Source organism: Athene noctua, chromosome 2 (assembly GCF_965140245.1).
Source record: "Athene noctua chromosome 2, bAthNoc1.hap1.1, whole genome shotgun sequence".
Lineage (NCBI taxonomy): Eukaryota > Metazoa > Chordata > Aves > Strigiformes > Strigidae > Athene > Athene noctua.
The window spans coordinates 149,804,179-149,827,863 of NC_134038.1; the positions used below are offsets into that span (position 1 = coordinate 149,804,179).

The 23,685-nt window shown below is 38.7% G+C and overlaps 1 protein-coding gene across 1 annotated transcript in view; it reads left to right on the top strand.

The window, feature by feature from the left end:
* Positions 1 to 21,077, top strand: part of LOC141956707 (collagen alpha-4(VI) chain-like) — a 43,819-nt gene extending 22,742 nt beyond the window's left edge. The window contains 17 exon segments of the mRNA XM_074897511.1: positions 2,397 to 2,459; positions 3,281 to 3,343; positions 4,231 to 4,293; positions 5,870 to 5,932; positions 6,374 to 6,424; positions 8,318 to 8,353; positions 8,471 to 8,533; positions 8,848 to 8,910; positions 11,141 to 11,176; positions 12,006 to 12,042; positions 12,579 to 12,590; positions 12,699 to 13,192; positions 15,131 to 15,221; positions 16,428 to 17,099; positions 17,975 to 18,068; positions 18,290 to 18,561; positions 20,465 to 21,077. Coding sequence (XP_074753612.1) covers positions 2,397 to 2,459; positions 3,281 to 3,343; positions 4,231 to 4,293; positions 5,870 to 5,932; positions 6,374 to 6,424; positions 8,318 to 8,353; positions 8,471 to 8,533; positions 8,848 to 8,910; positions 11,141 to 11,176; positions 12,006 to 12,042; positions 12,579 to 12,590; positions 12,699 to 13,192; positions 15,131 to 15,221; positions 16,428 to 17,099; positions 17,975 to 18,068; positions 18,290 to 18,561; positions 20,465 to 20,637 — 2,346 coding nt within the window. The 3' untranslated portion in view covers positions 20,638 to 21,077.
* Positions 21,078 to 23,685: the final 2,608 nt, after the last annotated feature.

A 23,685-nucleotide genomic window follows, 5' to 3' on the forward strand; every position in this document is an offset into this window, starting at 1 on the left:
ACACCAATATGGTTAACAGTCATGCTCCAAACTTCATTAGAAAGCAAGTCTTTATATATTCTTGTGCATGCTAAAAATAGCAGCAAGCCCTTATATACTTGTTGCTACCTTGCATTACTCTGCGTATGCTTATTTCAAAAAATAGCTCTCCTCGGTACTTTCCACAAACATTGCTACCCACACGCAACCAGTAGATAAGTTCCTGCTTTTGGTAATTCCAATGAGTCCCTTCTTTATCACTTTCTTCCTTAATAAGCACTTTCTTTTCTGAACCTCACAGCAACAGAGAACTTCCAAACTGTTTACATTTAAGTACTTGATGACCAGCTTTAACTTCTAAAAGCATAACAAAAACCATCTGTGTGGGTCAGTAGGCATTGGAAGCTAGGTCCCAACCCATGTTCAGAGCACAGTTTGTGTAAATAACCTGTACACTGAAGAGGTGTAAAAAGTGAATGACAAAGAGAACTGCCCTCTTCTGTCTTCCACATCTCCTGGAGGAACTAGATGGAATGTAAACCCTGCAATATGACACTGGCATCCATCCTTGGGTGAGATTTTGGGTACGGTGTCCTCCCACCAAGATCTCTTGTATGGCAGGGTGTTGCAGAGCTAGCACAGCTTTGTGAAAACTTCACTGTGCAGGCTTCCTGGTGTCCCAGGGCCCGGAAGCAGAACTGTGCAGTCCTAATGTTTGTAGGGTCTTTAAGGCCCTTCTGTGGACTGCAGGATCCAGCTCTAAGGAAATATGATACAGCCAGTCCTTCTGGAGAGGAGAGTTTTGTGGTGGAGTGGAATAGAATGGCAATGAATCCCTTTTTCAGACAAAGATAGGTATTGGTGGTGATGTACTCAGAGACAAATAATCAAATTACAGGCAGTCAGCCAGAATTCACCCAGCTAATGCTTAAGGACTTGTAATGGGTTTGGCTGTTAATAAAAGGCACTGAAATAACTCTGTCATCAACAAAAAGTTGTTAACTTCCCTTCCAGTCATCACGAACACACCACTTTTCATCATATCCTGAAAAGGACAGTTTCCCAGGACTTCTAGTTCCAATTGTCTGTTGCTTTTTCTGATAAAAGGGAGACTAATTTTTTGAAATAGCTTAAAAAAAAAAAGCACAGCTAGCCATTTTACACAGTCAGTAGTAGTCAGCGGGTGGAAGGATCAGAAGGTGTGGTGTAGCCTGAGAGTCACAGACAAGGATAACACTGTGTTCTGAAAGCAAAGCAAAGCAAAATACTGAAGACACAAAGGAGAATAAACTAAAGGAACACATGACAGAGAGGAAAAAGAAAAGGGTGGTGGTGGTGGAGTAAAAGCAACAACAACTCTTCTGGGTTTGATTCAAAGTTAAAGTAGCTGAAAACTTTCTATTGGTTTTTGATTCCAGTAGAGTGTGCCTAAGGAATTTTTTCTTTTTCTTTGCAGTCAAAGTGATTTTTGTGGAAATTATTTCTATTTGATTTTTTTACAGCTGGCATAAACTTGGCATCATTCTAGTAACTGATTTTTCATTTTACAGTATTGTTACTGTGGCTACAAATAAGTCTGCTAAAATGCCATTTTTTTCTTTTTTTCTTTTTTTTTTTTTTTGCTATTGCTATCTTTCATTTCATTCATATGGTAGAGAATGGAAGTTCAGCCTTTTGAATGAAGTTTTCCTCAGGAGATTTTTTCCAGAACCACCTGTTTCCCAAGAATCTTCAGACATACGTTTATAATTTCTCCAGTGAAAGGAGATCTCCAAGGCCTGGAATATCTTGGTGCTAATTATCACAATTTTACTCAATCAAGCAGACAGCACATATTTCTTATGGATGTCAGTCAAACTGGCTCATCCTCAGATGGCAACTTTATGTAGGTGGGAACTGGGAAAGGATTTTTTTTTTCCATCATCAAGGAAGATTTGACTTACCTCACTGAGTAACCAGAGTGAAAGATGGGGAGTATAAAGACATCTAATCCTAGGATGAATTGTGAAGTCATGGTTTCCCCTCAGAGTAGTTCTCCATGGATAACAGTGAAGACGCTCTGGCCTCGTGGTTCTTGCTTCATGACTTCTCATGGGCTCTGCAGTGAACAAGTGTAATGCAGGAATATTGCGGAGACCATGGTGTAAAATGCAAAGCAGATAGAACAGACCTCTTGCACTTCAGCTTTCATATTCATCATGCACTCTAAAGAACAAAAAAAGCTACTCGACTCTTGCTTTTTAATTGAGTTTTCTTCAACAGGAATTTGAAGCTGCTTGAAAGCTGTTTGGGAGCATTGAAAAACATTTTATAAACTGAAACTGCGCAGATATTAAGTTATTATCTGTTGATGTACATATGACAGGTGTTAATTTGTTTGGTTTGTTGTTTTTTTTGTTTTGTTTTTGTTCTGGCAGGGTGAGCAAGGAGATTTGGGGGAAGCAGGTTACCCAGGAAACCCTGGTCTTCCAGGCCCACAGGTAACTAAAAGAACTTCTGAGTTGTTTTTATATTAACTATGGAGAAGGTGATTTGTCTGTCTTGATCTTTTGTTCTTCTTTCGAAATAATTTGTTTACTTCAACTTGTGAATATCATGAGTAAAATTCTTCCTTGGCAAATCTCCTCTGTAACCCTATGGAATTAAATGTGGTAAGTTTCCCTTTTGGTTTATGTGGGTGCAGCTTCTAGTGAAATGAAAATAGGAAAGTGAATATCAGAAATAAGTAATTTAACCAACACATTTCTAGCTTACAGGATATTATCAAGCAGATATCTTCAAAATGAATTCATTAGAAATTGCTAGCAATAAGTGCATAAAACCTATTGCACTTTTGAGTGTACTGTGCTTACAGCATGCATTAAATTATGAAAATAATATACTGATTGACAAAACCAATGAGGAAGGCTTTGTGTTTTAAAAATTTGCTCGGCGGAATCATTTTGAAGAGAATTATCATCATAGACTGCTTACAATAGCTTCCAGTTTTAAGATGCTCTTAAATGCTCTAAAGATGCTCTTAAGTTTTAAGATCTAGGCATCTGGAGAAAGTGTGCCTAGTTGATATGCTCCCTCAGTATCTTAGACCACAGTGACTCTCTGAACATGGTCCTCAGGCAGTGACCATCTCAGCTGTGCCACACAGGCAAATCCTTACAACCAAACAGCCAGAAGTTTCACCTGTGCATTAAGGCTTTTGAAACAGACACTTGGATTCTGGTCATTGCAACAATCTAATCTTTGTTGTAAGGCTATCAACACTGAACTGACTTTTTTGTTTTCAACGGCTTTTTTACACCAGGGCCCAAGAGGACTACAAGGAATCAGAGGACCTCCAGGACCACAAGGCATGCCAGGCCCTCTGGTTAGCTTTAAATATATTGTGCTGTACACATTAGGGCTTTTCATTCTCAGCATTGATATTATTCTTATAACAGGTTTTTTTTAAATGAAATTTGTAGAAAGAAGAAATGGGGGATTTTTCAGTGTAGTACTTAAGGAAACATTTGCAACCTCATATGATAAAATAACAGCCTTAAAAAGTTTAGGTGGGTGAATAGGAAGTGAACTTCAGCATTACCAAGATTTTTGCATGAGTGCACAGAAAAGCCTTAGCTCTAGATTACACTTTCAGTTCTGTAGTACCAGGACTATTACCATGGCTTGCAACATGTATAAATACAAATGTACGGTGGTGTAGTTGAAAGCAAAGTTAGATAATGATCAGGTTCCATTAAAGTGTGGCCTGTGAGGTTTAATGCTAGGGTATGATGAGGTTGTATCTATTGAGCACTGCCTGCTGAACTTCTCACTTGTGTGATGCTGTTGATTTTGGGGGCTGATTTTGGGTGTAACTCAGGACTAGAATGTCCTACTCTGTCAGTCTTGGCCATCTGCTTCGGTCATGTAATGATGCTCGTGCTTACACACCCATTTGTATGTGTGTATATATATATATATATTCATCTTGTTTGTGCAACTGTACATGTATTCACTAGGAATCTATGTAGACAGAAAATAACATTCATGTCATACTTAATAACATTTTGAGAATTTTAAAGAAGTCATAAAGAAAACATGCAATAACTGAGTTGATAGCTTGATCAGGAACTCTTACTGTCCTCAAAAGCCTGTTAATGTGCTAATATTTCTACTGATTCTGTAATAATTTCAAGTGGCATTGAAACTTTGAGTGCAGTGAGCCCTTGATTTCTTCATTGTGCACCTTTTAACTGATACTTCTGATTACAGGCTAGTCTGGGGGCTCCGGGTTCACCTGGCTCTGTTGGGAAGTTAGGTGCAAGAGGAGCAAAGGTAAAGATTTTTAAAGTACCTTATTGTAGCAATCTAATAGTATCATTCGTTCCAGAATATGACTGAAGGAGCATGAGCTAACACTTGTGTTGTTCCTATGGAATGTGTGAAGAATGTTAAGTTTTATAGACACTTTTAGACTGCATGGGAAGGCAAATGATGTGTTCAAGGTAATCTTGCAGGTATTGGAGCTATACTAAGAAGATTTTAGTGTTGCCATGACTGCTGTTCTAATTGCTGTTGTGGTCATGGTTCTCAGTGGGGCCTGACTTCTCACCAAAAGCAGTAGGGATAAGGCAGTGCTGACCCTTGAGCTTGTTTTATGATTCCTAGAATCTGTCCAACCCATTGAAAATATGTACCAGGTAATCATAGAATCATAGAATATCTCCAGTTGGAAGGGACCTATGGGAGTCATCGGGTCCAACTCCTTGCTCCTTGCAGGGCTGCCTAAAACTAAACTGTATGATTAAGAGTGTTGTCCAGATGCTCCTTGAACTCTGACAGACTTGGTGCTGTGACCATTCCCTGGGGAGCCTGTTCCAGTGTTCAGACACGCTCTCGGTGAAGAACCTTTTCCTAACATCCATGCTGAACTTATCAGTTCAGTGAAGCATAGTTGCTATTTTAACCTTTTGTTCCAAAGATTCTTAACGAGTTCAAGGAACCTTGGCTGTTACAGTGTCTATTGTACAGCAACGAATATCTTGAGAACTGAATCAACATGAAGTTAAACAGGAAATCTTATACTAATAGGTGGTCCACATTATGGTTCACTTATAATAAATGTTATCTCTTACTTTCATTAATGTGAGATTTACTTTATTTAATCAAAATAATTCATTTTAGGTGTTGTTGCGTCTTTGAATCTAAAAGGCATAAGTAATAACAGTTAGCTAATCTTTTCAGTCTCTTTGAAGGGTTATTACATTCAGTGACAGAGAGGTACCAGAAGGTCAAAGTGCTACTATGAAAAGAGTCACTGTGTGAAAACATACCGTGAAACAGTGACAAAAATTGGGAAGAGGCATAGGAATTTAATCCATCATAAATTCAGTTTTCTCAGTCTGGTTTTGTGCTTTTTAATATTGGGGTTATTGTTAGAAGAAAGTTCATTAAGAAAGTGAGAACTAAAACATGAACTGAAAAAAAGAAAACTTGCAAGAGGACTAAGAGCACAGTGCAGACAGCCTGCCTGAGAAATATTATCTTCTATCAGCTAATGCATCAGGTTGGTAGAATTTCAGGTTATGTCCTGCTACCATTAATACAAGTTTTTCCAGAAAACACTCTTTTCACTGGTAATTCTATACAACAATGGGAGTTTTCTTGAATGAAGGCCTTCGGGGTTTAGCTGCATGAATGCTCAGCTTATTCTGATTTGCCAAGTGCTTTCCAGTTCCACTGCCAGGAACCTTCCATGAGACACAGTCTGTAATGAAATGCTTTCAACTGGCATCAAGTAGTTCACAAAATGTATAAGCACACTTCAGTCTAGCAGACAAGTTTACATTTCAGAAAGAAGAATTCTCCTGAATGAGACAAACTAATGCCTTTTATTTTTCAATTATAACAGGGTGAACCTGGTGACCCGGGAGATAAGGGCCCAGTGGGACCAGCTGGATGGAGAGGCAAGCCTGTGAGTCTTTCTGCCCTAATTCAGGGCCCCTGTAGTTTAACACCCATCCAGCTGAATCAGTACAGTTCATTCCCTTCTATTTTCTCTATTTGATACTACTAAAACTATTTCACATTTTGTTCTCAGTTTCCTTATGGACTCCAGATTCCTTGTGGGCTAGAGAGAATATCTTTCCCTTTAGGTTCTCTGGGACAGAGAGAATATGCTATGGGTAGGGCACACAGTGGGGAAGAATTGTGGCCTTGATCCTTGTTTTCTCTCTACAGATTTTGCCACCACTTGCTACTGGTTTTGAACTGTGTTGTGATAACTTGTTCTGTTTCATCAGTTTTAGCAGCCTGGGTACCTCATTGTAACAGGATGTCTTTATTCTGAAATGGAACTGGATGTAAATCAAATCCTCTATTAAAAGCTAATTCATGATATATTCAACCTGTGCAGGGCATGGATGGCAGAGACGCCTATGGTCCTGAAGGAAGCAAAGGAGCAAAGGTGAGTGCTTAGAGTCAGGATGTCTCACAGTCTTCATTCTGCAGTGTCAAATCAAACATCATCATTCGTAGTTGATTCAAAAGCAATGTAAGACACAGTCACAGTGCATTTCTGAGTTTCAGGAAGAGGCTCAGGCTTCCCACGACCATCCTTACAATAGGATATTCTTTTGAGAACCTCTCTCTCTTACTCTTTCCCTTGATGTATGTATATGCATTTTGGGGATTGTACTTGGAGTACACAGTGCTTTCTCCCCACTTCAGTCAGCTTGACTAGCCACTCTTGTTGGCAAGCATTGGTGGGCCAGCCACTTTGGACTCCTAATTTTTCTTTCAGAGGAGTAATTCCTTGACTACTAAGGTGAGGGTAATACTCTCCAAACATCCTCCCCGTTTTAATGTGAAATATTCTTATGCTCCTGTGGTCAGCAATAAGCTCTGAGGAATAATCTCTGGATAGCTACATATTTAGAAGTTCTTATAATTCCCTTCACAGCCCTGAAAAAAAATAGCAGTGAAATGCCTACTTCTCTAAAAACATACAAGAATCCAGCTAAAATAAAAAGTATGCAGAAAAGATGAGGTCAGAATCATGGTACCAGTGACATCAATGGGTCAGTTTGTGAGCAAAATGGTCAGGATGCTGGAAACAGCTGCAGTCCTCCTTTCAAAGAGTTTGTGTAGTGTTACAGTACTAGTCCTCTCCTGTTGCTTGTGAAAGAGGCCCAGTGGATCTCACAATGAAGGCCTATCTGTTTCACTCACCCTTTTTGTGGGAGAAGCATAGTACTGTAGAAAAGGTATGTAAGGCTTCCCAGGAGCCTCTCCAGCTGATGAGCTCCTTTTTCTAAAATGTTTTTTTATTAAAATGACTCTTGGTGCTTCTTATTATCCAATCTCTTTCCTTACCTTCTTAGCCCCAACACTTTCCTTTGATGGGAGAGTTTCACAGGTTACATGTATGTTATATGCAAGACTAATTCTTTTAATCTTTTGGAATTTCCCACTTGGTCATTTCAGGGAACATTCTCTTTGTTACAAGAAATGAGGAAAAAAGCTTTCTGCTAAAACTTCTTGTTATTATTCATCATTTTAAAGGATTGACTTAAAGCCTTTCTTGTATACTGATGTGTCTGCCCAAGGTTTGTCAGGGCCTGAAATAATAAATAAAAACAAGCAAAACCCCAATTCAACACAGAATAGTGATCCAGAAAGAGTTGGTTTACCCTGATAGCTAAGAGAATAGCCTTTAGTATAGGTTTTACTTCAGGTTTCTATTAATTATACAAGTTTACGGCCACATTACACTCTCTTTGATGTAATGTGGGATCTATGTGCATGTAATTTTCTAGCAATTGTAGGATAAGGTCATATGATATTTGACAAGCATGTCCACCTTCTCTAGAAAGAACTTTTAAAACAAGGACATACATTAAGTAGAGTAAATTCTGACAGTTATTCTAATGTCACTTAATGAAGCAACTTCTAATATGCCAACAAAATACTATGGTATCACTATTTAGTATGGAGGGTACAACATTTTGAAACTGCATTCGGACACTGAGTTATCAATGTTATATTTATGCTCATTGATCGTGAATTCCACTGTATGTTACTAGGACGCATAAATAAGTTTTGATAAAAAGCTTATTTGAGAAATGAAATACTCTTGAAAATTCAGAAACTTGGAAATTTTTAAAATGCTCTTCCTTTAAATGAACAGGGTGTTAATCTAAAATGGTGTCATTTGAGACCAGATTAGTAGCCACTGTTAGTTGAGCGTGCTGTAATGCTAAGAATAATTGTGAAATTGGTTTTGATTTTAAGGCATCAAATGCTAAGCATATCACAATGTTCTAGATTCTTATTAAGTCTTTGTCCTTTCTTTTGGTAGGGAGAATCTGGATTGATAGGATATCCTGGTCCAGAGGTATGATTAAATGGGCATGTTTGCTTTCTTTATGTCTTGTTTTGCATTATTGTGGTTATCTGTCTTTCTATCTGTCTTCTCCTTTCCTATGAAGTTTTGGATTTCATTAATTTTCAGGGAGAAGATGGAGACCCAGGCATTCCAGGAGCTGAAGGACCCAAAGGAGTTAGGGGTAGAAGAGTAAGGATGATTAAATCTTTTAACTCTGTGAAGACATCTATAAGTAAAGCCCTTATGTCTTATGTGTTTCCTCACTAAAAATGTTTGAAATTGATTCCCACTCTGATCTTTTATTGCCAAATCCAGGGGAAGAGGTCTTGAGAAAATACAGGTCTAAGTCTTTAGAGATATTAGTTGTTAATAATTCTTAGGGGTAGTAGTCTATGTAAATGCAGGATCAAACTCACAGTTTAGTTATAGAAGTTTTTCCTCTTCTGAAATTCTGCACCTGTGTGGGCAACTATAAAGAATAAAACTTGTGTTTCTGTTTTTAGGGTAATGCTGGCACACCAGGTTCCCTGGGAGATCCAGGGGACCAAGGGCCATCAGGACCTGTGGTAACATATTTTTATTTTAAAAAGTCACTCTTAGATTGCTCTTAAACTTGCTATTAGACTAATGAAATATTTAATAATGTTTCATGTGGTAAACTGTGCGTGATCAGTCTGGCAGTTACATCTTCCCTGTGGATGTGTGTGCACAAGAGCACCTGTTGTTGGAAATGAAACTTCAACAATACAATGCAGGACAGAATTTCTTCCACAGTATTTGGTATTGTCTTTAGGCTGAGTAAATATCTAAAAAAGAAGAGAGTACTAAAATGCAGAACTGGATTGTTCTGCAGAAAGTCAATGTCTTTTTCATTTAAAAAGAAAAGCCATTTAAAATCAGACTTGCAATTGCAGGCGTGCACTTAAAGCTTAAACTGACTGTAACATGTTAATCCTTATAAACAAGTAGATATCTTGATGTATTTTTGTGTGTATGTACTTTTGTGTGTTGTACTTTTCCAGTGTCTGTGATCTGCATTTTATACCACAAAAAGTTTTATTCTCTAAGCAGGGAAAAGGATGGTGGATTTCAGTAGGATTTAGGACTAACACTGTAGGCAGTTGGGAAAATCCCTGTATGTGTCTGTTTTATCTTGCAGCAGTTCTGCAAATCAGCTCCATAGTGACCAGAAACAATTCCTACTGTTAATTGTTTTCTTGTTAAACTTTATTAAGCCTACTCTTTCAGTTTAAATGTTGAACATTATTGATAACAGTATCTTTATATACTTGCAACTTAAAAAACAGTTTAATTTTTTTTGTCATTACACTGTGCTGGTCAATGAATGTACCTGGACCACTTTGTTTTATGATGCTGGGCACAAGAATGGCCAAGAGTGTCTGCTGGAATGCATTGCCCTCCCTGCTGCTTGGCTGCTCTCATACGTTAAAAGACAGACCTGATGTATGCTGATGAGTCCAGCTGTTGGCTTTGCCAATCCATGTTCAAGAAGTCTTCAGAGAGATTTTAAGCTCAAGATCTCCTCTTTAGATGTAGAATTGAGAGTGGAGCCTGGGAGGTATGGGCTTGGTAGGATTGTTGTAGTAGCAGTGCATCAGTGAAATGGGAAAGTGGGAATTCTATGGGAAGTGGAAGAGATAGGGATGAAGGAAGAGGTACAAGTAGTAGGCAGGGCCAGACAAAACAGGCCTGTTTTACCCATCCTTCCTAACTTAGTGGCATGATTTATCCCTGTAGGTCAAGTCTGCACAGCTCAGTCACCACCACTAAGCTGCTGCAAAAGCATTCATTAGGGCTCAGGCAATTCACAGTTAACTCTTGCTGAATAGTACAAGAGAAGAACGGAGACCTACTGGGAAATGTAAGAAGATAAAAGCATGGAATGGCTGTGATGGTGCTAGCAGCAAGACAGCAGAGGAGACAAGGAAGGTAGCTCAGGTGGGAGATGGAGGCATGGAAGGTTAACTGCAGGGGGAAAAACTGAACATGGAGATGAGGTTGTAATTTGGGGATGTGAGGAGGTATATGATTTTGGTAAACTGTAGTGTTATGGTAGAGAGAGGCTAAGGTAAAGGTTGTGGGATGTGGAGTTCAAGTTTTTCTGGTATATCTCATAGCAGCCCCTTGAAAGTAAGTGAAAATTTTCAGTAGTCTTGCTACACATCTGAATTGCACACATGATGAAAACTCTTAAGCTGCCTTGAAAAAAGGTTATTTTCCCTGTATTTTGTTCCAGTTGCAAAGATTAAACAATACTTTTATTTTGAAAAAACGGTACTTGGAGTCCTGGCATTTGCCTACAGCTCCCAAGGAAAAGGCTGCAGAGTAGCCAAAGCTAGCTAGACTGGTTGAGCAGTCATGATGTATGTATGATCTGCAGGATTTTACCCTGCAAGAGGAGAAGGCAAGCGTATCACATGTCAGAGGTCAAAAAAACCCGTAAGGTGCAGATTACTGAACCACAGACAGAAATTGCTGTTTTGAAGAGAAATCCAATTCTGAATTATACTGGTCCTCAAGGGCAACAAGTATCAAACATTTATAAAACCATTAAGGCAACTGGACTGAGAAATAGGTCTGAGAAGTAGTCTACAACTCTGTTTGGAACAGGTCCACAGAAATCTGTGCTGGAAGCTGATGTCTCCTCATCATTCACGTTCACAAATGGTTGTCAGGGAAGCACTGTATGCCTGCATTTTTTTTGGGCTACAGAATAATAGATGGGAATACATTATCACGGTCTGATTTTCTGGACCTATGTTTAATCTGTTTCAGGGTGCCAAGGGACCAATGGGCACCTTTTTAATGGAAGTAAGTAATCACCTTACAGCTAACTGCACACTACATGGAATTAACAGTTTTAGCCTTCCATTTATAAGCACTGAGTGTAGTGATCACAATTAGCTGTTATAAAACAGTATCCTTTTCAAATACTTGTCAGATTGCAGCGGGTTCTTCTGTTCTGCACATAAACAAGTAATGAGAAACAATTATGCATATGGATTAATGTCACATCCAAACTTTTACAAACTGTTAGATCGTTAATATTCCTTTATCTGTTTCCGTATTCACATTAGTTTACACACCAGCTCAAGTTTAGGGTTACTTTTTAATCCTCTTGTAAAGGCAGGCTTTTCCTCAGCAACAGCTGTTTTCACTGGGAATAGCAGGGCAGGATTTGCTCAGAATCCTGATCCCATGTAAAACAAACACTTCTGAGTAAAGGCTCCATCTAAACCTTACATGGACAACACCTGCAGGTGTGTTGTGGGTCCTCTACTCCTTTGTGGACCTCACTTTTGTGAGTTGGTGTTGAAATGCCCATTCTCCCATGGAAGTGCCATTGCCTGATGACCTCCTAGATCAGATTATTACACAAAATAAAGATTGGATAGCTGACTGCTTAATACTCCAGAGCATGATTAAATGCCAACAGAGCATGTCTGCAAAAAACACTTATTTTTTGCAGCAGGAGCAGTACTTGAAATAGAGAGGAACTGGAATGTGTGAATCTGGATTTATTGTAGTGAAAGTTAGTTGAGGGGCTGCAATATGACCTTCGGCTCAAACCAACAGTAAGATTCCCAGTCCGGGATTTGCCTTTAATTGCCTTTTTTTTTTTTTTTTTTTCCTCCTGCAGCCTTGTGAACTTGTGAATTTTACACGAAAAAACTGCCGTAAGTAGCCTAGTCACTCTTCTCAAATGGAATAGCCTCCATTGGAAACCCTGTAGGCTGGTAGTTTGTGTCTGGGTTCAATTTGATGATGACTAGTAGTTATTAACTATGAGGGTTTTTTCAGTAGGTGTGTGAAGCAGACTTATGCTTTTTGCTTATTTTGTCTATCTTGTAATTACAAAAGCTGTAACAAATGTTTCTATTCCTCATTTAAGATTGAATTTGGCATTATGCCAACCCCCTTTGGAGAATTCTCTGAGAGAAGACAATATTTATACATCACCTGACCACTAGATTTGGAGTATTCATTCTCTGACTTGTGTGCTCAGCAGAACCCAGAACAATTTCTTTAATTCTCATCCAGTAAAACCGCACTATTTTGAGATTGTGGAAGAAGAGCATTGTCTTTCACTGACAGATTCTGTCACTTGTCTGAGCTTTGAATTAGGCTCTTTAGTGAAAGCATGTGAATATGTCACTATTTTAATGAGTATGAGTCAAAAATAATTTATTTGCTCTCCAACTCTTCATTCCAGCTTGCTCATCAGGTAAGTCCACCTGGCCTTGGCATGTCCTTTTTTTTTTTTTTTATAGACTTGAAGAAAAAACTAACAATGTTTGAGTTGTGGAAAGGTTCTCACATTTTTTTTTTTAACATACAGATGCATGCCCAGTTTATCCAACTGAAGTGGTGTTTGCCTTCGATATGTCTGAAGATGTTACACCAGCTGCATTTGAAAGGATGAGGACCATTGTTATGTTTTTGCTGAAGACCATTAAGATCAGTGAAAGCAATTGTCCAACAGGTGCTCGTGTGTCTGTTGTTTCTTTCAACACCAATACACGCTATCTCATCCGATTCTCAGATTTTCAAAAAAACAACTTGCTGCTACAAGCAATTCAGAGAATACCACTAGAGAGATCCACTGGAAAACGTAATATTGGGGCAGCCATGAGATTTGTTGCAAGAAATGTCTTCAAACGTGTTCGTCAGGGCATCCTTGCAAGAAAAGTTGCCCTGTTTTTTGCCAATGGTCCATCGCAAGATGATGTTGCCATCAGCACAGCTGCACTTGAGTTGAGTGCCTTGGACATCACTCCAGTGGTTATTGCCTTCAGTGAAGTGCCAAATATCAGACGTGCCTTCTCAGTAAGTGGACGATAGAAAATTGAGTCAGTCACCCATTTGCTTAGTGTCTGCTAGTGTTTGAGTAAAGCATGCTCTCGAGCCCCTAAATTCTACAGGAACTGTCCAACCCCTTATTAGTAACCTTTAATATACCCCTTTTCATTTTAACAAAGAAACACTGATTCACTTGACCATAATGATCACCATCTGACCTCTTTCTGCACATGAATTATTTATGACTTGTGCTTTTAGGCCAGATCACAGAATTTCAATAACATTGTGTTAATTCCACTTGGTTACCTATGCCATTTATCTTTGGAAGTTTTGACATGTACTAACCATTTAATTAACAAACTGTGGCCCTAGTTTCTAGAAAAAGTAGTAGTAGAAGGCCTCAAGTACACCAGGGTTTTTTTCAAAAGAAAATGAAATTAAGCAAACCCCCTTTTGATAGCTGCATTGCCATTAGTACAGGAGAAAATTTATAACTTTTGTTTTAAAATATGACTTCATGTACTAAAAAATAATAAACAAAAAACCCAATCTATTTTACCAGGTACCAAAAGAAACAATTCTAAGTTTCTTTAATGTTTCATAATATGGGTACCAGGTTGTCTCTCTTTTCAATTTATTTTTGTATCATCTGTGCTGAGTTTTAACTTTTTCAAATAAAATCCCTTCCAGCTGCTGTTTCTTCAAAACTATCCTTTAGAAGGAAACTGTATTTACTTACATGTGACCAGAAGAGGAAAACTTGGAAGCTAAGTTCTGACCTAGTAGCATCTAAGTCAGCCCTTTAATCTTCATATTATGTTTATTCTCATGCAGTCTCATATTAGTCAATTCCCATATTTATCAAGCTGAATGTTAACTTAGTGGAATGAAAAATTTCTGCTGGCATATGAGAAGGAAGCTTATAGTTTATTCACTGCGTTGCTCCACAGGATAAACAGGAGCAAGCGTCAGTATTTTGCTTACTTAGTATAAGCAGATTACGAATCCGAATGCATATAACAACATCTGGTATTTACAAAGGTGCCGACTTCCCATAAATCAGTTTTCAGAGTAGAAAATTTTAAAAAAGCTGCTTAACAGGGGGAAAGGCAAAAAATTCACTGCCCAGATCTCCTTTAGGGTTCCACTGATGAGAAGACAACCAACTTCACCACAACCACCCCCCAAGAAAATAGAACTTCCCTTTCTTTCAGATGGACTTCTGCCCTTGCAGTTAGGAGGTGATTTAATCTTCATGATCCTACCAGCCTGTAGCCACAGATACTTACTGGCTTTGGTTAGTTTGCTTTAGGAGCCTCAGTTTAGAGATAAGTTAAACAGTCATTGCCAATTCTAATTGCTTTGAAGAGGCCTATATCTAACATCCTGTACAGACATTGATCAGAAGTTAATTGTGTTGTGTTTGTATATAACACACATAAAGCTTAAGTTTAATGAAAAGAAGTTATTATCTCTTTTCTCCCCATTTTGGCTTATCTGTATATATGGTTTGTTTCCTGCAATATTACGATATTTTACAGCCATTCTTATTTATCTTGGTCCACAAGGAAATGTTTTTTTTTCCCTTGAATCATGTTTGGATGGGGTTGAGTGGTCAGTGAAATTGTAGGATGTTGTTGGAGCTTCTTCAGGGTTCCTCAAGCACTTCTGTGGTCAAATCTTCTACTGGGCAAGACTGTCTTTCTTCAGCTGATCACAGGCTGAAGACTGTTCTTATGCTAGCATTTTCTCTCTTAAGAAAACGTTTTCACTGTGGAAGATTTCTCTTTATCCCAGAAAGAGCTGAGATAGGAGATCCTGTCCTTTTTTCTGTAACACCCTACTGCTAAAAGAAAAGAAAGTGATAGACCTTCACTGGCCAAAAAAAAAAAAAAAAGTCAACGTAATTTACCTATGCTTTGCCTATCTTTTTAATGTTGCTTTTGTACCTGTTTTAAAACATAGATCGATGATACTAGAAGATTTCAATTATTTGTTTGGGAAAGACAACAGGATGAAAGTTTGGAAAGCATCACATATTGTACACTTTGCTTCGGTAAGATATTTTAAAAATTCCAGTTTGTTGTATTGGTCCTTTTACTCTTTCAATAACAAATCCTGGAGATTTTATTTTGCAGTGTATTGGGGAATTTTTATGGTACCCCTTAAACACATTTGTGCTTAAATGTAAAAAAAAATAATAAAGTAACAAGCAATGCATTGGGCAGAGTCCTACTGCCACAAGTGGGACTACAAGTGGTCTGCAAAGATGCATTAAGAGCTAATTCCTTACGTATACTTGCACCAGCACCAATACCATCAGTGGTTGCATGGGGCAGCTCAGACCAGCTCTACTGCCCAAAGGTGGCCACTGAGTGCTCCCACTCCAGGATGGCTACAAGACAATGCAGTGTTTGTTTTTTGTCATTGCCAAGAGAAACTTCACTCCCTTACAGGGAGTTGTTCTGTCTCTGGCATTCCTGTTTCCAGCCAGTTTAACCCTTTCTGAAATAGGGACTTCTTGACCTCCATGCCAGGTTGTTCCTTGGTTACAGTTTACCACTGCTGAGAAGTTACAATTTGAATTTCCCCTTCAGTGGATGGTAAGAATTAGAATCTCAGACCCACAAAAGCTGTTTAATTAGTTGCTGTCTCAGCCATGTGAAATGAATTATTGTGTTTGGCACTTCCTTTTTAACAGAAATGTACTTAAAATAGCATTATGATTCTGGGAAACCAGGATCATTTACTGTAAATTTTTATTGTAGTTGAGAACTGTCAATGTTATGTTAATAGTTGGATTAGGTGATATTCAAGGTCTTTTCCAACCTAGGTGATTCTGTGATTCTGTGAAACTCTACATTGTGACTGGGGGAGAAGCCACTAAATTATAATATTTCAGAACTCTGAACAGTGGTCTGAGATGAAAACTAGAGGTTGTTGCAGTGTCCTTTACAGTGTTTAGATTTTGACAGAAGAAAATTCCTCGAGGGAGCTCTTATCTGTTAAAGTTTTACCTTATGAACATTTTTTGCTCTTATGCCTGAATAATTTCCCAGGGTATCTCAAAACCCTGATCAGAAAGACTCATCTGTTTTTCCCTACTAGAACAACAAGACTTCAGGTTACCAAATTGATTTTTTTCAAACCAAAATTTAAGAAAAATAAAATAGATTAACAGGACTGTGTGAATTTTTTTCTTGAACTTTTGCTTTTGTTGTATTGCTAAATAGTTTGCTGCCTATTGGCTCTTCCTCTCTAGACAAATGCAAACCAAGTACCAACTGTGAGGTGCCCTTTTCTCCTGCTGTTCAGATGGATATGGATATCACTTACATCATGGACAGCTCTCGTAGCATCAGCAGTGAAGAGTTTCAGAGAGCCAAAGACTTTGTGAGCAACATGCTGGATCAGTTTGTCGTTTCCTCACAGCCAAACGACTCTTATGGAGGCATCAGAGTGGCACTGGTGCAGCAGGCTCCCAGGGGCTTCTTGCCTGACAGAAACCAGACCCCTGTGGCCTTGGAGTTTGATCTAGTCACATACAGCAATAAAGATTTGATGAAGAAACATATTCAGGAATCTGTTCACCAGCTGGAAGGGCCATCAGCCATTGCTTCTGCACTACAGTGGACAGTTGAAAATGTATTCTTTAAAGCCCCCAGACAAAGAAAACACAGGGTCATATTTTCAATAGTTGGAAGCAAAACAAGCACATGGGACAGAGAGAAGCTGAGAGAGATTTCACTTGGAGCCAAGTGCCAAGGATTCACATTGTTCACTCTTGCGCTTGGCAGTGATGTGAGTGACAATGAGCTGATGGAGCTGTCAAGCTCCCCCACAGACCAGCACTTACTGACATTGGGCAGGGTTTCGACATCTGAGATGGTGTATGCTCAGAGGTTTAGCCGGACATTCCTAAATCTTCTACAACGTAAGTAGCACACAATGGCGTTTGCTTAAGTTATGAAAAGCAAGAGGAATGCTGCGTAGGAGAAGGTAGTCAGTATGTATGCACTATCGTATCAAGTCATAATTTAGCTAGCCAATCTTTCATCTTCAGTTTGCCGCAGATTCTGGACAGTAATGAAAGGGCCAGTAATGACAGAACAGCATTATATTCTAATGGTGCCTTAGGCCAAAGGCTTAAGTAGTTTTTTCCCTCAAGTTTCTATTTAACGTGTGACTTTGTTGGCCCCACTTTCACTAAAGACAGACCATTCTTCAGTGAAGAGAACAGAGTTATGTTCCTGATTTAGGTCTACGTTTTTCCTCTTACTATTGGCAAGTCTAGATTTACTGAGCTGTTTATGCCTGTTTAGACTTCGGGGCAGATACAGGTTTAAACATTTAGCAAATCTGGCTTTAACTGTCTACTGCAATTATTCCCCCTCTGTAGTGCAGAGAAAGAACTTCTTCACTTTTCAAGACACATTCATGCAGATTAGCAGGCCCTAGGTGCTTTGAAATACAAGCAAGAGAATATAGAGAAGGAAGTTGTCACTGATTTAAAATCCTCATCAGAAGCATGTACTTAGAGATGTCAAAGTTTCTATAGAAGGATCAATAGTGTATTACAGAGCAAGACAAAAGTAATAAAAGGTTGTTTCAGGAGTCATTTTCATCTAGCTGATCTCTAACATATTTTTCTTTTTCCCGGACATAGTGCCAGTCACTCTAGATATTGTTTGTTACTTATTAGAAGATGCAAATTCCAGTTCATAACAAAAAAAAGGTAGTACTTTTTATTAAACATTGGGGTTTGGAGGACTTCAAAACTCAGCCATGGTATCTGTGCTTTCCCCACAGAAGAAATTAACAGTTATCCTTCACCTGAACTTCAGGAAGAGTGTGAAAACTTAGATCAGGAAGACATACAACAGCAACTGTCTACAACTGAAAGGTTTGGAAATTCCTTTTAAGTTTTTGAGCATGTATCTCCGAACATAAGATTTTTTTCCTTTGGGTTAGTGGTTATATTCAAAGTAGCTTTAATAGAAACAGGATCAGGATCAAAAATGTTTTTCACAGTGTTCAGAAGGAATGAATCAGATGCATTTTTCAAGGCCATACTGATCCTTAAATACGTTTTTTTGTTTTTTTTTTTTCCCCTCTCCTTGGAAGGATGCCTTTTCCTGGAACTGATGGAACTGGTTATGGTCATGGTTTAGAAGACATTGAAAGAACTGAAAGTAGTGTCCTGGAGAATGTTATAGAGACCACCACAGAACCTATGTACACAATGCCAGAAATGAGATATGGTTATGAGGAGAATCAGTATTTTACAGAGGAAGATGTGGAAGGAGAAAAGCCACAAGAGTATGGAGAAGCTCAGGAGGAGAATGAGGAAAACTTACAGACAACGGTAGAAACTAGAGCTGCCTATAGTGATTATGGTATGATTTTAGAATATTAAAATCTTTTTTAATTCATTACAAAGACCCTAAATTGTGAAAGGCTCAGTTGAGTATTTATACATTATGAAGCATTTCTATTCATTATATTTTCCAAAGTGTTTTGTTACCATACATTTGTATTCAGTCCAAATCTATACGGTAAGAGTTTGTAATTAAAGGCTGAATTGCAGGTGTCATTATGGCTTCAGCTTTGATTTGTAACTTTTTGTAATAAGGTATTATTAAGTTCTAACCTGCTTTACTAAAACAGCTGATCATTTTAAGTCTCCAAGTTGCACTATAATCACTGAGTTACTCCTGTTGCTAACTTAGCTCAGCGTGGAGGAACTAAGTATATCTCTGCTGCAGTCTGTTCCCATATGAAGAACAGGATCCCTCAGCAGGAGGTATCCTATCAAAAGATATATTCTTCATGTTTTTTACTTTGCTTCCTAATTAAGCCTTTTTCTTCGCAGATTTGCCATTTGATACAATAGGTATGGGAGGCTGATTGTAAGACAATTTGCCACCCATTCTTCTAAAACAATTGAGTGTTTTCATTGTTTAGATTACAATTGGAGAGAATTTCTTTGAAAAAAAATGCCATAGCGTCTGCATAACTTTGGATGTGGCAGCTCATTTTTACAGTTGCCATCTCTTTGTTTTTCATCCCTCTCCACTCAAAAAATGATTCAAGAATGTCTGGTAGCCCCATCCTGATGAGAGAGGACCAATGCTTTTGCAAAACTGTGTTAATATTTGCTCTTTAATTAAGAGCTAATGTACCTCTGGGAATGCCACACATCCACAGTGCATGACAGACTTGCTCAGCACAGATGGAATTGGTCCAGTTACCTAACTGCATGTGTTCAGTCTTGAATCAGTGCTCCCATTAACCAGTTCATGAACACTGTGGTCACACAGAGGATTCAGTAGCATGAAGATATGTTATTGTTTATACTTTACAAACAAAGTATTTCCTGTGAGGAAGTAGTCAGGGTCATTGCACTGATGTTGTGAGCAGTGACCTAAGCCACTTAAGGAAGATGTATGAATGGCCATTCCCAATCCTGAGCTGTGATTAGTGACCCAACAGTTTACTTCTAAAAACATGTAGCACAGTTCCAGAACTTGCTTTTTGGGAGATGTGATCTATTGCTTGAGATTACTGTTGATTAGGAGGAGAAGGCTATTTCATTATAAAACTTTAGTTTGAGTAGTCGTATCAGTATTTTGCTTTACTTCTCAGTGTTTCCCCCTCAGTGTCATACAGATACCCAAGTCCAGAGCAGCTTTTCTGACTTTGAGTAACTCTGAGTCTACATTGGTGAAAGCTGTTAGATCTGTACTTACTGAATACCAGATTGCTTCAAAGTATGCTACTCTCGTCTACTTTTGGGCTAATTTATGCAATATAAATCTCTATTACTCTGGAATTTGGCTAGGAGACTATCATGGATAATTTAACCATCTATGTGTATGCTTATTTATGAAGTTTTACTGATGGATATCAGTATAACAAGTTGGAATACAGAGGAGGGACATTTTGAAAAACCTTATTTACCTAGTCACTATAGACCAGGTATAATTTTTTTTTTTTTTACAGTAATTTTAGTGAAAAGTTTATGTTAAAAGACTAAAGAACTTTTAGCATTCTTTCTGTTTATGCCATTGAAAATCTAGTTGTTTCAGACATTCTTTCTGGTGTAATCAGTCATAAGAAGAGGGGCTTCAGACCATGCTGGCACTGCGGGTTTCTGAATGAATACTTAGTGAATCTTTGTAAGACCTTGAACACTGGCTACCTCTTTCATCTGCCAGTTTACACATTTGTCTGAAATTACAATGCTGAGAAGGGTGGATCTTTCTTCCATTAAATCTGTCTTTTATTTCTCTTTTCCAGATGCATGTGGCCTTGCTCAAGATAGCGGAGAATGTGAGAATTACGTTCTGAAGTGGTACTACGACAAAGAGCAGAAAACGTGTAGTCAGTTCTGGTATGGGGGCTGTGGAGGCAATAAAAATAGATTTGAAACACAAGAAGAATGTGGATCCTTGTGTATAGAGTCTTCCTAATCCAGAGACACGTAAATTGCTTTAATTTGTTAGTTACACTATCAGGGTGATGGGCAAAAGGGTTTGAAAGCTTTACATAGTAACTCAGATCCCACATTTCATTTGAAAGATATACTTGATTGTAAAGTTATTATCTAGTAACCTAATAATGAAAATAAAATTTAAAACTATTTCTCAGTTGATTTAACGTGTTGAGTACTGAGAAACTTGTTAGCTAAGAGCGTATTGTTTAAAAAGCATAAAAGTATTGAAACTTGACTTTCTTCCATAAAAAACAAAATGTGCACTTTCTAAATATACTGAAAAAATGAAACAATACCTCAGAGATTTTAATGAAATAACGTTGGGTGCAAGACACTAATGCCAAAATGTTTTGATGCATTCGCTTACATTTATCCTGCTTACAGAAAACGCCAAAAAGCATATAGCTCTCAAATGACATTGACTTACTAGAATTCACTTCACTTTGATTTAGAGTATTTTCTATCATAAAGTCATCCTTGGCTTCTTAATTTTTTTCTGAATAATCCAACATGATAATAAAATCAATCATTCTCAAATATTTCACTTCTGCTGTTAGTTCTTGAAACAGATGTAAGCATATTGTCATAGTGTGCCTTCTCATATGTAAATAAACAGTCATCCCTTTCCCTTGTTACCAAAGGTTAGACAAGCGCATTCATTTTAGAACATTAGATTTCTGTGATTGCCCTTGAGGGGAAAAAATAAGTCCTGAGGATGTCTTCTGATTAAAAGTAATAACTGCAATGCCCTGCAGAAAGGTAGGACTTAGCTGAGCTAAGTGTACTCTGCTGACTTACCCAAACTCTGCTGTTGCCCGTATTATGTCTGGGGAAATGATGGTGCATTTAAGTTTGTCACCTTGGGCCACTTTTTGTAGAGGTGGCTCTGCTCACCTGGAATTTTGTTCTTCTCTCTATTTGTCTACAACGTGATAGATAAAATATCTCTAATACATTTGCATGGACTTGCTGGCCAAGGGTTTCTCAACAGACTTTTAAGGAACATACATGAATTTGGATTTCCAGAGCCTGCTGATTCTGGCTCACGCAGAGGGAGTCTGTTATGAATAGTGACTTTGAACAGAGGGTGAGGCTCTGCCAGCCTCAGGACTATAATAATAATGCTGAGCAACTCAGTGCTAAAGGTGACAGTGTCACCCTTAGCTCAGCTGACAAAGGGTCAAAATATCTCATGGATTCCTGCTACTGACTCAAACTCCGAGTGGGGACAGGTGAGTTGATGAAGCCATTGGTTTTTCACCTTTGGATATTCTCGCAACAGAATGGGACTGCTGTGGAGTGGGAGGTACTCTACACTCTGTTTCTGTTCTTTTTCTACAGTTGTGACTGGGAAATGGTACTTAAGGAGGACACTGCAGCTGTCTGTTTGGGGGCTAGATGTGATCTACTTACTTTGTGTAGCAATAAATTGAACCTGTGTTTGCTTTTTACCACAATATGTGCAGTGCTTTTAATTCTGAAGTGTTTAATATCTAGCTTTCCAAAATGCTGCTCTCTAATAGCTGTTTCTCCACAGATGCTGCCAGTTGGCAGTAGTTTCTGTCCTCATTTAAAATCAATGGCTCCCTCCCCTTAAGTCAGGTGTACATGAGAAGTGAGTTTCCCTTTTTTGGAGAACTAGGTCACTTCTTACACAAGACTCACAGAAATCTTTTCTCTAAGACAGAACAGCTTGGCAGTTTGATCTCCTATTTTCTTTAGAGCTTTAATGCTCTCATTTTGTCCAGGTAAGTGAATAATTCTTTTGCTTGGAAGGGAGAAGTAAAAAAATCAAACATTTCTGTTGTTGTAGCAGAAGCAATTTTTGGTGTCTCAGGTTTTCTTTGACCCAGGAGACGTGGGGTCCCCTGATGGATCTCAGCTGCCAGAAATCCGTCTCTTATTATCTGGGGCTAGTCTTGCTGCTGGCTCAAAATTCTTGTTCTTCAGTGAGGAAAGCATCCTGCTGGCTGTGATCCTCCCTCCTTGATAAGGAGAAATTTATGTCTGTGTGGACTGACTGGCTCATGTTTTCTATGCACACATCTTCCATCTCATTGCCTCAGACAGGCTGGTTGAATCATCCATCTGGAGCAATGCATGATAAGACCAACCAGTTGCCCCCCTTGAAGAATGACTCTCAAAGCCTCCTAATCTGTTTTTCCTTCTTCTTTCACCCCTGGCATAAATCCCCTGGGCTCTTTTCCAAAGGGAGGAATATGCTAGCTACTGCAGGATGCTTGGGGGTCTATTGTCTAACCCCTCTCTCATCCTTGTGGTTGTGTCAGGTGGTCCAGCAAGCAGCATTTGCAGGCTTTTTTTTCAGACATATGGAATACTGTAGGAATTCGGATGAGTTACACAAGGTAACATGAAAAGAATTATCTTGCAGGCAACTGACTAGACTTCTCTGCTGCATTTCATGGAGTTGTGAAATATAAGCATTCAGCAGATGGTAAAATGTTTTTGTGAAATCTTAAATTCTAATGCCAGTGAAATATTCTGGTATTGCTGCTTCTAAGCACTGAACAGACATTTGTGAGAAATCTCGGTGCTGAATTTTGTATACTGTTTGAGTTGAGGCTGTACTTTTGGTGCTGTGGGCGCTTAAACTTCAGAACATTGCTCTAGGTAACGGAGTACCTAGCACCTACTTTTTTTGAACCCTTGACGTTCTTTTTAGTGGCTGTGGTGTAAATGTATGGTGGAACTGTAAAAGGATGGCCTGTGTACGGTACAGCGTGTAGTGATCTCCTCAGGTCACTAGGAGCCCTTCCTCCCAGCCTGTCCCCTCAGTGCCTTTGTGCAGCTACGGTTACATAGCCTGTGCTACCATATGTCCTCTGCAGCTGGCTCCAGTTTGAAAGTGGTTTCAACATTGCAGCTCAAAGCCTTTGTGCCAGTGCTAATAAACCCTGCTTTTTAAAACCAAATTAATTAATACAGGAATTGCTGTCCATTAACAAAGTAGAAATTGGGATATGACTCTTTGTACTGCGATATGACTGTCTGCCAAGAGATAACA